Genomic DNA, 14,032 nt, shown 5'->3' with positions numbered 1-14,032 from the left:
AGGGAGACAGAAGTCTACCGCCACTCAAATGTGTCTCCTGGGATAAGGACCTCAGTAATCTCAATAAGGTCTCACACTGTCCTCAGACTTACCAAATGAATGACACTCACCTTCTAAGACAGGAGTCTCAATATGCATCTCAACGATTGCGTCTCATGAACCATTTCTCATTCAGGACAAAGAGTACAGCTCATGGGCAAAAGTATTGGGACACCTGCTTGTCCACTGCTGCTCTTGTTGGAGTAACCTTCAAATGACCGCATGTTGCTTTGTGTTAATTGAACCGAATGTGTTTAATTAGGATTCTCAAGCTTTAATTCTTAACGTGGGAACGATTCTGCTAGATTTCCATTGCGCTTCTGAGCATTACCTGGTCATTCTCAAATGAAATAACAGGACCTGAAAGTCCTGAAAGAGAATAAACCAAGACTAGAATAAGATGTCTCACATCTCCTGAGCCCTTTTAGAAGAAAGATCAACCTTTGTGAAAGTGAAAACAGCAGCAGGATGGACTATTCTGCACTTTTACTTAAAAAAAAACAGTGGTAACAGACTTATCACAGCATAAACCTGGTCTGCAGTCTGTTCGTTCTGATTTACGAGTGTCAGAAACCACATGAGCCAGTCTATTTTAGATTACTAAACAGTTTACACAGGTTTGAAGAACGTTTTAGATGTATGTAAGATGCAGTTTATAAGACGCTAAATTGGTGTGCATGAGCTTTCTGTTTAGCGTAATATGGACATTTCAATATTTCAGCTAATTATTCCGATAATATGGCACAAACAAGTCCTGCATATCCAAATATTAACTAACGGATAGGATCCTGAGCAGTGTGCCGTGTGTGTTTATGGTGGGGGATAATGGTGGGATCTCCACTCCTCCTCTGGAGAGGATGCACCTGGAAGCATCACAAAAGAGCACATCCAGCACATTGTCCTCACCCATTCACCAGCACTAAAGCCAAGTCCAGTGCACAGAAAACCCATCGCCAAACCCATCTGCTGTTAGAACGGCAAGTTTTCCATCCCTCCAATACTTAAAGAAAAATGATGGAAGATGCACCAAAGTAGTGTGGCCTGAACAGACTACAAGCTGCTGCCTGCAGCCAGCCTTATCCATATGCACATACCCACATCAAAAACAGGCAGCGCTCGCTTGTTTGTTATTCAGATGAGGTGCTAATACAAGGGGGCTTGTTAAAACATCAAGGCGGTGGAAGGAAACGCAACAAAACCCATTTGACAACAGAGGCTGAACCGGGTGTATGAAGGTTCTGGAGAGACATAAGTCTAGCCACTCATCTGCCTCTGAAACCACATGGAGACAAACATGGAGCTTTAACAGCAACTCAGCTGAACAGACAAAACAACATGAGGGCAAGATGAAGTTGGTGTGCTTAGGTATCACCTTTTTTTTTTTGACGGTTTTTGTGAGTTCCTGAAAGGACCACATAAGCCCTAAATCCTGACCAGCCTTAACATAACGGAGTATGTAAACGACACAATGCCTGAACATTAATGATACACACTCAGTTTTAGTGTTAACATTCAGGCTTAGCGTCAGTCACACTATTTTACCATTTATGTGTGTGCATGACGCTAAGCCTGAACCTTAACAGTAAAGTAGAATTAAAAACAGTAAAGTAGCGTTTAAAAACTGAGCATGTGAACGACGGCAAGCATGAACATTAACGATAAAGTAGAATTAAAAACAGTAAAGTAGAAATTAAAAACTGAGCATGTAAACGACGGCAAGCATGAACATTAACGATAAAGTAGAATTAAAAACAGTAAAGTAGAAATTAAAAACTGAGCATGTGAACGACGGCAAGCCTGAACATTAACGATGAAGTAGAATTAATAACAGTAAAGAAGAATTTAAAAAACTGAGCGTGTGAACAACGCTAAGCCTGAACATTAACGATAAAGTAGAATTTACAAACTGAGCATGTGAACGACGGCAAGCCTGAACATTAACGATGAAGTAGAATTAAAAACAGTAAAGTAGAATTTAAAAACGGAAAGTGTGAACAACGCCAAGCCTGAACATTAACGATAAAGTAGAATTAAAAACAGTAAAGTAGAATTTAAAAACGGAAAGTGTGAAAGACGGCAAGCCTGAACATTAACGATAAAGTAGAATTAAAAACATTGAAGTAGAATTTAAAAACTAAACGTGTGAACAACGCTAAGCCTAAACATTAAATGATACAGACAGTTTTTAGTGTTAACATTCAGTATTAGCGTCATTCACACACTATTTTACCATTTTACTATATTTTACCATTAAGCCTGAACATTAATGATAAAGTAGAAATGTAAATGGTAAAGTAGCATTTAGAAAGTGAGCGTGTGAACGACGCCAAGCCTGGACATTAACAATACACACTCATTTTTTAGTGTTGACATTCAGGCTTAGCGTCATTTACACTATTTTACCATTAATGTGTGTGAATGATGCCAAGCCTGAACAGGAGCAGTAAAGGAGACGTGACTGTAAGAACCTTTCAAAGATCTAAAGAACCTTTGCTTGAAGCAAAGGTTCACTACCAGTTTAAAAGCTTTTCACATTCACACATTTTAATTCTAAACATGCCTCTTTAGGAAACTACAAGCAGTTCTCCTATGGCATCCCTCGAAGAACCATTAAATGCACCTTCAATTTTAGGACTGCACAGTGAAACAAAAGCAATGCCAGCCATAAACACCTCCAACACTTTCTGCAGACTGACCAAAAACACCAGATCACACGAATAATACAGGAGTATTACGGAGAACTTTACCTTTTCAACTGATAAACAAAGTTTATTATTCAGGTATCAATCATTATTCAGGATCTACAATAAATAGTCCACTAAATTATTAGAAAACCATGTATGTTGGGAACAACCGAGACAAAGTAATTTCTTAAAAATAATAATAATAATAATAATAAAAATAAAAAATACGGGACCACATAAAACATCTAATCAACCCCACTCTGAAAAGCAGTTGGTATTGCAAAAGCCTAGATAGGCCATCATCTGAAAGGTCTGGATGATTCTCCAGTGATACAGTCTATCGGAGGACGCTGACTTGTACATGTAACAGTGTACAGATAAACATTTGGTATGGTTGCAGCATTGGTGAGGGGAGTGACCAGATGACCCGACCTTGGTTAGGTCAAATGTTTTATCTGGATCCTGCCAAAGGGCCAAAGTACTGCAGAGTTAGGGTTAATTCTGCTGTAACATAACTCAAGAAGGGCTTGGCAACTTGTCAAATCAGACCCCTAAACACCCCTAACGTAGAATGGTGACAATGTCAGAAACCAGCCAGTTTCAACCAGGAGCCAGAATAGCAATGCAGAGTTCTCTGACTATGCAGAAGCAGTAAGCATATTAACACCCATTATAAGTCTTTAAAAATGTTTTACTCAAGAAAACAAAAAAAAAACTAAACAAAAACATGTAAACAGTAGAAATTTGCCAATCATGCATATAAATTGAATACAAGGGAAAGGGGTCTTGTTTCTAGCATGGTTCAAAATGTGTCAGACGAAAAGAAAAATCAAACACAGAGTTAACAATAAAACCCAAATAAAAAGATACAGCCTTTTGCTTTTCTGTTTATTGGGTAAAACAGCCTAAGAAATTTAAATAGCCTAACTGTCTAAGTTTCGTTAGGGCAAAGCAAAATGTCCTAAAAAGTGAACGTTGTCCAAGAGAAACCCCAAAAAAGTTCATCTACATATAAAAAGTGATGATAAAAGACATGATGGGACGACGACACTGATCATAGTCCAAAGGCTGAGCCTAGCTATACGTCAAGTTAAAACACAGGACATGAGATTGAGGACCAAAACAACCAAATCATAAAAACATTGATGTCTACCGCGGCCCTTGTACACCAGCGGCCACAGACTTAAAAGTTCCTATTCGATGATGATAGAGAAACATGGTCCAGGAATTTAGCTACCTCTCTGTGCGCGGACAGCTCTTTCTCTGTCTTCAGCAGAACTGCAAAGAGAAACAGCAGGAAGAACGGTGAGTAAATTAACATGTTTCGGAACCCCTGGAGAAACAGAAATGTGGCATGGTCCAACACACACACACACGAGAAACAGCATGCAAATCTCACCTTCCACCTATTACCGCATTCATTACAGAAGACAAACGTGGTCATCGGCTCATCAGCACTTCGAGTTTGAACCTGGGAAAAGCCCAAAAATACAAAGAACTTGAAACAAGAACATTGTACAAAAAACTAAACCCTGCTGACTAATGGGTTACATGTGCCACCAGATATTAACAAACGCAAGAGAAAGTAAACTTAACCCATAAAGCCCTATAATGTCAGCATATTGGGCTTTGAAAGTGATCCAATTCCCAGCCTTAGTGCACTGTAATACTACAGTTTGTCGCAGCCCAATGGAACATTGCAAAGTAAGAGAGGCCAAGTAAGTCACATGTAGCCTAAAATTACTAGTGTTGCACCAATACCGGTACTGTATCAGTGCTAATACTGGCACTTAAACAGTGTTGATACTGACAATAGAGAGCACCGATACCATGAAGCTTACTAACACCCTTTTTTTGGTTTGTTTGTTTGCAGACTTTATGAAACCGAATGTTTAAACAATCAGCAAATCCAATCATAAACAGCTGTTATCATTAAAGAGACATTAAATGAACATTTACAGCACTTTGTTTACATTGGTTTTTTTTTTTGTTCTGAAACTAAGTTGAGTTTCAGCAGCTTGTTTTAAGTCCACACACTGACATTTAGTACCGTTTTACACAGAGACGTGGACCTAAACGTGGAATTGCTGAAAAAGCACTTTTTGTTTCTAAACTGGCTTTTTTTACTGCTCTGAAATGTGAAGTTTAAACACCAGTTAAAAAAATAAAAGCTGTTTAAAGCTTAGCCAGATTATGCTTCCCTACTTGCCTGTGTTTCTGCACTGCAATTTTTATATTTCATAAGTCTAAAACTTTTCAAATGTTCAGTTACTCAACCGGTAAATGCTGTTCTTTCAAGTCTATTAAATCTTATTTAAGATAAAATATAAAAAAGTAAAACCTATAAAAAGTGGAACTCTATAAATATCAGGATTTATAGCCATCTGCCCGGTATTTAAGTCAGAGTTGGTTTCGGTATCAGAAAGGAAAAAGTGGTTTCGGTGAATCCCTAAAAAATACAATTAAAAACAAGCTAGAAACTTTAGCATCTAACTCTAAAATGAAATACACTGCATTTTAAATTGTTACATGTTACCATTTTCTCTTTTGCAAAACCGAACTCTTGAGAATGAGCCAAAAATCTGATATTTTACCTTTACAAACAATGTGCTTTTTTTACATTAAGGCATCTCATTTAAGAATTGCATTTAAAAAAAAAAGGCAATCATGCTTAAACTACCTTAAAGCTTTGGGCTTACATCACATTACATGTTTCAGTTTCAGGATAGATTTGTTACAGGATGACAGGATCGCAAAATCCAATCTAGCATGGATTGGCATGTGTGTGTGTACATATCAAGAGGTTATTATTAACTGCAGACAAAAATACAGGTATGCCATTGTTATACTGTTCTTTCATCCTGTAACAATAGCTAATTGTAAGGATTCACTTTACAGGTGCCAAAGAATGAACTTACAACTATATGATTTGGCCTTTGAATAATTCAAGATGATTTCCGGGAAGGCACCATGACTGCTTACACATAAGCCTAATAGAGTAGCATAGCTTGAGCTTTGAGTTCGCACTGTATCAACATTATGTCTTCCTGACATCTTACCTAATACTGCTGATTTCTTTTCAGTAAAGAGACATCAGTGCCATTTACAAGTATCCAAACTCTCATTTTCCATTGTAGGGTACCTTTCAGTCAATACTAAAGAATTTAGTATCAGCAAAAATATGGCATCACTAGTCTGAGATGCTCAGACAGAAACTAGGCCTAAATGGGAGTTTCTATAAATGTTTCTGGCTTGGCTGCAGACATACCTGTGTGTATGTGCACTTCTTCTTTTTGCATTTCCCACAGGTGAATAGGTCAGTCTGGGTTCCTCCAGTCCTGGCCATCTGGTGGTCCCTGATAGCCTCTTTGGTCAGATTCTTCCGCATCTCCTTCAGTTCATCGCTAGCCATTTCCTGCCGAAATTCACACCCCATTATCACAGCTCATGGCTTCACATCCACAGAAAATAGAGCTTGGGGTGAGGTGTGTTTTAAACAGATAAAACCAAACAGTTGAGAAAACTTCAGCCTGTAAAACAAAAGGCCACACTTACCTCTGCTGTCATTTTGGCTATGCGGTTTGGAGGCACGTTGCCACAAAGTACATTCCTCCTCAGGTTGGGGTTCTTGGCATCCTTGAGATTTGCGATTCGGCTTCGTATGCGGTTCTTGTATTTCATGTCGGTGTTCTTGAACTCCAGGAAGACGCGTGTTATTTGGTCAAGGATTTACTGGAAAGAGGGCAGAAACTGTGGTGCAAGTTGTTTGGGTATCGTGTTTTTCACTGGAGCTAAAGAGAGATTTCTGCTGTTTGTCACAAGTGTGTGAGAATGCAGGCACCCAGTGTTCACCAAGCTAACTGGGATGAAGCAAACTTTAGACAGCAAACATATACTGGCTGATCGAATCAGGGTACAGGGCTACAGGGAACAAACTGTGGAAATAGACTTTGTGCAAAACTATTCCTTAAAGAACTGTCCTCGTTAGCATGCTCAAAAAAAGGATATATTCCTCAATCTGTGCACCAAGTTCATCGCAGTCAGCCCCAATGGTTATGTGGTCATCTAGCCAGAAAGAAAGAACAGAAAGGAGCGTCATTTACATGAATACTAATAAGTAATCACCAAAAAAAGATAATAAAATTCTACAGGAATACTTAAAAGTGCATAGAGTGCATTTACTAGTAACTGAAGTTGTTCTTTGATGCATAAATAGTAAGTATGTGACTACGGTTGAGGTGCAAAGTGTTCTGATGTAATTTTACAAGCTTACTTATCCCTTTTTCTTTTTACCTCAGATTAATACAAGCAGATTTTTCCCTTATGGTGGACTCCTTAATAAAAATGGCATGTTGCATGGCCCAGCACACCGTAGCATAGGTGTTTTTAACACTGTACCAAGAACGTTGTCATTATTTTTTGTAATTACCCTGAAATCTTACTGGATAGATTGTTGTCTGTTGTCTGAATTAGCCTTTTTTACAGCTCCCTTGATTATGCCAGACTTTCCTTTTAATGAACAAACAACAGTATTAGGATAAATCCATTCTACAGCAAACTTAATATTACTGCTATAAACGCACTGCAGAAAAAGTGTATTGTAATAATGTGTGTGTGTGTGTATATATATATATATATATATATATATATATATATATATATATATATATATATATATATATATATATAAAAACCACTTATTAGAAATAGTGTATATATATGCACAGTAATATGGGCCAGCATAACCTGCCTCCAGTCTGAAGAGCACTGGACAGCATCTCCCGGCACTTCAGGCGCACAGAGTCAGACGTGCCTGGTGCTCGAGGGAACGTGGCAATCAACGTGTTGGCCGTCACTTCAGCAGGCTCACTCTTACTGCTGGAATTACTGCTGGAGCTGGAGAAAAAGGCAGAGAAAGAAGGGTGTTAGGAAGACAAACATTGTCAAGAAGACAAACATTAATAATGGCAGCACACAGATTGAATTCCAGAATGGAGAGATTAGATGGATTTTTTTAATAAACACAAACATAGTAGTGCGCTCTCCCAAACAGGGAATAAGTTGATCATGTGGAGGGCAACAATGTTACAGAGTACACTTTACCACATGGCATCCAGAGGGCTGTCTCTACCCAATGAAGATCAACCAAGTTTCAGTTCACAAAACCTAAACCCATTTCTTAAGGCTTGTGGTATAGCTTTCCCCGTATATCAGGAATAGACGCTCAAGCTGTGATTAATGTGTGCCAACAAGAAAGAGTAACGTTTAGGTCAAACAGCCACCTCAACATATAAAAGACTGCTTTCCATACATCATACAGAACAGAGCTAAAGCAACATCTGCAGCACTGTACATTGTATAGTAATGTTACAATAACACAAGACATCAAAATATCCTGACTACTGACACCACAAAGACAAAAACGTGGCCTACAAAGGATTGGAAGGGTCCACCTCAAACAGAAACTGGGACCTGATTGGCCCAAGAGCTGTTTCTGATTTAAAATCTGCTTTGAAGCAGGTAAGCCACTGCAATGTATCTCACAAAAAAAAAGAGAGAGGGGGACAGAAGACCCAGACTTAGATCAAACAAGTTAGCTGGCTTGTGAAACAGACCGTCAAACTCAGAATAGCTCAGAACATGCGAGTGGGAAGCACAAGTGTACACTTGCATCCGAACTGAGAAAAATGCGATGCCTAATGACGTATGATGCATATACCTTTCCTCTCTGGGCTCAGGGCTGCCCTGAGATGGTGACGCAACTGGTGCTACAGGCTCCTTCTTCTTCTCCTCTGAGCTTTTGTCTCCACCGGAAGGCTCATCTATATGACAAGCGACATTTATTAAGTACAATATTTTGCACATGGAATAGTGAAGATAACTCACTTTTTAAAATGATATTCACTTTTAACTTACCCAGGAGCTTCTTCCAGGACTTGATGAGAGACTTGGCCAGCGAGGTCACCTCATCATCTGTGCTCTGCTTGCGAATAGCATTCACTGACATCCCAATCCGGGTGGACTGGAAAAAAAAAAAAAGAACGCAAGAAGGAAACAAAAAACAGCCTATTTTATCTGTCCAAGTGTAACAACATGTGTGTGTGTATGTGTGTTAGCGAACATTAATATAATAAGAGTTAAGTTACCTGTAACAGCTCAAGGGTCATGGGTATGTTCTTGAGTTCCTTGAGGAGATCCAGCGCCCCTGACTGAAAGACAGACACTGGAGTTAATGTAAAACAGCACACTGTGATTAAACAAGCAATTAACTTAACCTGATTAAGTCACTTAATGATGAAGGCCTGTCAGCACCACTGTGAACAAGAAACGACTCGTGTTTACAGATTTCAGCAGAGCCACGGATGTAAACACACAGAGTCCAGGATGCTGCCCCTTCACTCAGGGAGCACTAAAGCCTTTTACAAGCTAATGCTGAGCTTAGGTGCGGTGCTTTAGGTTAGTAAACGCACTGTTAGTTGAGCAGAACTTAATAGCTGTCCATTTCTAGGTCAGATTTGATGGACTACACCGTAGGGAGAACTTCGTTAGCTAGCACTAGCTAGCTCGCAGCTTAGCTGGGCGCTAGATGCCCCTGTGTAAGTTAGCTAGGATAACGTTAGCTAGCTAGCAAGCTAGTGCTACCTCTACACTGCCGCTTCCTAATGAGACAAGTTTTCTTCACGAAGGAGCTGGAGTGATAAATAACCACGTATCTACCATAACTAAACACTCCACTGCCTGCCTCTGCTCTCGCACACCTCGCTATTGTGTAGCTACGTGAATTAGCTATCTAGCAAGCTAGCTAGTTAGCGCCGTGGTTAGCTAAACAGTTGGCACCGTAAACACAACAATTCAAGCACCTTGAATAAATCGGCCGTTTGGCCAGCAAACAAAGTGCCCCTTCAAGGGTCTTCAGTCTAGTCCTGCTTTAAAGGAATTACAGAGAGGTTGATACCCTAAATCTACTGTACGTTAGCGCTAGCCCCACTAGCCCAGATTCCCGTTAGCGTTAGCTCGCTGCCCGAGTGTCTGTGCTGGCGGTTCATTCACGACACCTCACCCCGTTTTTCTTCTGCGCCATTTTATCCATCTTCTTTGCGATCCTAATAATCTCATCTTCTTCTTTCTTGCCCATTGTGGTCAGCTGTATTCGCCGATATTATCTGGAGCTGGTAAACGGTCAGACCTCTCCCGCCTTCAGCAGCTCTCAGACCGGCAGCTCGCCCACCGCAGCGGGCAGGAGGCGGAGGCGCAGGCGCAGCTAATCGAGCTCAGCACCGCTCAGGAACGGTTGACCCTCGGTCTGTTTTTTTTTTTTTTTTTTGGTTTACACGATTTATTCTGGAGTCCTAAACATTAATAATAATAATAATAATAATAATAATAATAATAATAATAATGAATTCACGTTGAAACACTTCTCAATATTACTGCACATGTCAGACGGGTGACCCAGTCGCTCTATACGTAAGGAACGTTAATCTACTGTAGAATCCTGTATATTTTAGACAGGTCTCTAATATCTGTTTCTGATACAATAATTTAAACTAATTTTATCCTACTTAATTTAATTACGTGTATTAACTAGTGATAATGTGACTATGGTACTAGATGCCTTTTATTATTTTAAACGAGTTTAATTGTCTTAAGTTTAAATTCAGCGACGCCAAATATACATCGGCGCCATCTAGTGTTCCGGTTTGGTAACGCTTTGATTTGATTTGTTGTAGATGATCACAAACCAAACCACCCATCCATCTATTAATCAATCCATTCATCCATCCATTCATCATTTCATCCTTTCATCCATCCACCCATTCATCTTTTTATCTTCTCATCTGCTCTGAGCAGATAATCACTGAGCACAATCCAGGAATACCCCCTGGACAGGCCGCCAGTCCAACACAGGGTACCACACACAACCATTCACTCTCACCTAGGGGCAATTTACTATAGCATGTTCTATAGTGTGTTTTTTAGGAGGTGGGAGTACCTGGAGGAAAATCAGACAGAACACACTGAACCTCTCACAGACAGAGAGAGAGGGTCGAACCCACAACTTCAGACTCCCTAGATCATTTATTATTTATCTGATGATCATACTATTTTTTTTTTACCACACATAGAACGATGCAGGGTTGTAGGACACTGTCGTTATTTAATCATCACAGGGTTACGTTTTTAGCCACAGTATCAAAAAGGTACCTACAATACACCTAATATTTTGTCTCTTAGCAAGTTGCATCTTGGCCAGACACTTTTGGTGGTCATTCTTGTCAAACTTCTGGCAGAATGGTTGGATATTTGACCAGTCCTCTTGGCAGAATTGGTAAAGTTCAGTTAATTGTGTTTGGGTTTCCTGAGAAAGACCTGACTTTTAAGCACAGTCCACATACGTTCAATAGGTTTGAGGTCAGAACTTTGAGAAAGCCACACCAAAAGCTTAATGTTAGCCTGCTTTATCTTTTCCACAGCCACCTCTGATGTGTGTTTAGGGTCCTTGTCCAGTTGGAACACCCAGTTGAGTATAGCCGAAGATTTATTGGGTTAGGTTATGTTGAAGACTTCAGAGGGAGTCCATTTTGCACAAAGTATCAGATCCACTGGTGCTAGAACAGCCCCAGAGCTACCACCACCATGCTTAACAGTTGGTACAGTGATCTTGGGGTAAACACCTCAGCTTTAATACAGTGTAGATGTACATGTTATAAACTGGACACCAAATAGCAGTTAAGGGTTTTATCCACTATTTGAGTATAATGATTCTTTTTCATCTATTACATATATATTATATTTTGCCTTGACAGTACTGTACATCAACATGGCAGTAAAGCCATTTGAAACAAACTGAACTGAGACCAGAGCGCATTAAACATGGATGGCGGTGGCTTCTCTGTAAACTGTGCATGCCTCCTCTCGCAGCCACCTGCAGCGCTAATCTCCACCCCATGCTGACACTATTCTAAAGTGGAAACCTCACTGGAGGCAGGACTAGAGAGCAGTGACTTTACCAGCACCACAACACAAACACACCACCTCGCTTTAGACGCTACGCACTGATAGGATAACACCCCAAGCACCCGATGCCCCCCCTCAGAGACCTTTTTAGGCCACATCCTTAAGTCCCAGGGCACAGGGTAGATCAGCACAGTTCAGGAGAAACACATAACTATACTCTACAGTGCTCTCCACTCTGAACCTCTGCCAATAACGATATCCCTGCTGCGCTGCCACAGTTGCGGTTAGTGCACCCCCCCACTGTGAGGCACATGCTTTATCTGCTGAGACTTCTCTCTACCTTATTGTCAGCTGCAGCATAAACCCTCGCTACCTCTCCCCACCCTAATCCCTATTAGCACACTGCTCAAATCTGATTACATCTCTGCGAGAAATAAGAAACACCCCCAGCCATCTGCCTACCGCTACACACATGTGGACGAGACATACTGTGCTCTTCATTTCACAACATAAAAGCCTAAATACACCAAAATATGACCTATATGTGCCCACATGGCTGGATGTCATGGAAGTAGCAGGCAGGAGACATGGAAGCATGGAAGATGTTTCTGGGCTGAAAAAAAAAAGGCCTACACGGTGAGAAGCCAGTCAATACTGAACGAGCTGTGCTCCATGGTTTATATTATAAACGTCATCAGACTTTAATTTGGAAGGTTTGAGGGCCAGACTGACTTTATCTCATCTATGGAGAGAGATTAATACAATTTCAATTTTTAATTTTGAGCAGAGATATGGTCAGTCCTCAGTGCTGAAATCCATCCGTAGCCGTAGCCATTACCTCAAATAGCAACTTTCCCACTTTCCCAGTGTATTGCCTCCCTCAAACTGCTGATTAAACGTGAGCAAAGATTAAGTAAATTACCTGTGATGCCGACCAGCCAAAAATAGCCACGTGAGTGTTGCTGATAAGCTTTTCAGTTGGCTGGACTACGGGCTCTCTGCTTGCATACCAGGATCACTTTGCTGAAAATGTGAAATAAGGTAAGGTATTTTACTTATATCTTTGTACTTCTAGCTAGAGTAATCAGCCACAGTAAATATAAGGTGGTAGTAAATTTTAGTAGTGAATATTGCGTAGTACAGTTAGTAACGTGACCCTAGTGCTTACAGTGTGCTGTAGTACATTTGAAGGAGAAGTCCACAGATTTTCTGTATAACAAAGTCCATTGTAGAGAGGTTTGGTGTGAAATTGTTCATTGCAGAGAACCTGAAAATGAAAAATTGGCTCCTAATCTTACAGATACGTTCAGTCGCCATGACTACAACACAAATATAGACACTGGTTTACTATCCAAAGCCACCAGTTAGCCTACAGGAGTCTTCTGAGTTTTATAATGGTGTTGATCAAGTTGTCATAAGGCTGAAAAATACCATTTTTCTATTTTCTATTTTCATCTATTTTTCACACAATGCCCTGCATGTTCCTCCACCATGGCCAAATCCAGTCTGTCTATAACTACATCTCAACACTACCGTCTCACAAATCCGGCAGTGTGTTTGTATCCATTCCAAGAGACAAGACAACTAGACTAGTTACCCACATTCACCATTCGTGTTGGATCCTGATGGAATTTGACCTCCGCCTTTAACCCACCCGTGCAGTGAACACACACATACACACTAGTGATTAAACACACACACACAGTGACAGTGAGCACACAAGCCCGAAGCAGAGGGCACCCAAGGAACAAGCGAGTGCGAGGGGCCTTGCTCAAGGGCCTAACAGTGGCAGCTTGCCGGGCATTGAATCCACAACCCTGTCATCAATAGCCCGGAGCGCTAACCTCCGGTGTTGAGCCATCACTGCCCACATAGGGATGTGTAGCTTTTAGAGGCATTACATTTCTTTTGATTTGTCTGTAGAACAAAGCATTTCACACCAAACTAACACATATCTGGCCATTTAATGGCCATTTCCTGCCAAAGACCCAACTTTTATATGGTTGGTTTATATGGTTTAATATGGTTGATGTCAAGACTTTGGGAAGGCCACTCCAAAAGCTTAATGTTAGTCCACTTTATCCATTCCACAATCAATTCTGATGTGTGTTTGGGGGTCACTGTCCAGTTGGATTAGCCAACTGTGCCTAAGTTTCAGTCGTTTGGCTGATGGTGTGAGGTGGTCCTCCTTCTTCATTCTTCAATCCACTTTATGCAGTGCACCACATCCACTGGTAGCAAAACCAGCTCCAGAGCATTATGCTAGCACCGCCATGCTTAACAGCCGGTACAGTGATCTTTGGGTCTTAGCTTTTATACAGTGTAGATGTCCAGATAATATGTACAGATAC

At 40.5% G+C, this 14,032-nt stretch overlaps 1 protein-coding gene across 1 annotated transcript; it reads right to left on the bottom strand.

The window, feature by feature from the left end:
- Window positions 1-3,393: 3,393 nt before the first annotated feature.
- Window positions 3,394-9,966, bottom strand: tcea1 (transcription elongation factor A (SII), 1). The gene is made up of 10 exons (XM_072686915.1): window positions 9,784-9,966; window positions 8,870-8,932; window positions 8,640-8,745; window positions 8,443-8,545; window positions 7,474-7,619; window positions 6,732-6,788; window positions 6,279-6,433; window positions 5,992-6,138; window positions 4,123-4,194; window positions 3,394-4,001 (listed from the first exon to the last, which is right to left on the bottom strand). Exons 1-10 carry the CDS (start codon window positions 9,856-9,858, stop codon window positions 3,993-3,995), a joined length of 933 nt encoding a protein of 310 aa, XP_072543016.1. The 5' UTR covers window positions 9,859-9,966; the 3' UTR covers window positions 3,394-3,992.
- Between the last annotated feature and the right edge of the window lie 4,066 nt (window positions 9,967-14,032).

The sequence above is a fragment of the Salminus brasiliensis genome, chromosome 9, assembly GCF_030463535.1.
Source record: "Salminus brasiliensis chromosome 9, fSalBra1.hap2, whole genome shotgun sequence".
Taxonomy (NCBI): domain Eukaryota; kingdom Metazoa; phylum Chordata; class Actinopteri; order Characiformes; family Bryconidae; genus Salminus; species Salminus brasiliensis.
This window is presented reverse-complemented; position numbering and strand designations above follow the sequence as displayed.

Coding starts and splice junctions, on each gene's coding strand:
- tcea1 (XM_072686915.1), bottom strand. CDS start 9,858: ATGGGCAAGAAAGAAGAAGATGAGATTATTAGGATCGCAAAGAAGATG. Junction 8,933..9,783: donor TGGCGCAGAAGAAAAACGGG/GTGAGGTGTCGT, acceptor TCTGTCTTTCAG/TCAGGGGCGCTGGATCTCCT. Junction 8,746..8,869: donor TGACCCTTGAGCTGTTACAG/GTAACTTAACTC, acceptor TTTTTTTTCCAG/TCCACCCGGATTGGGATGTC.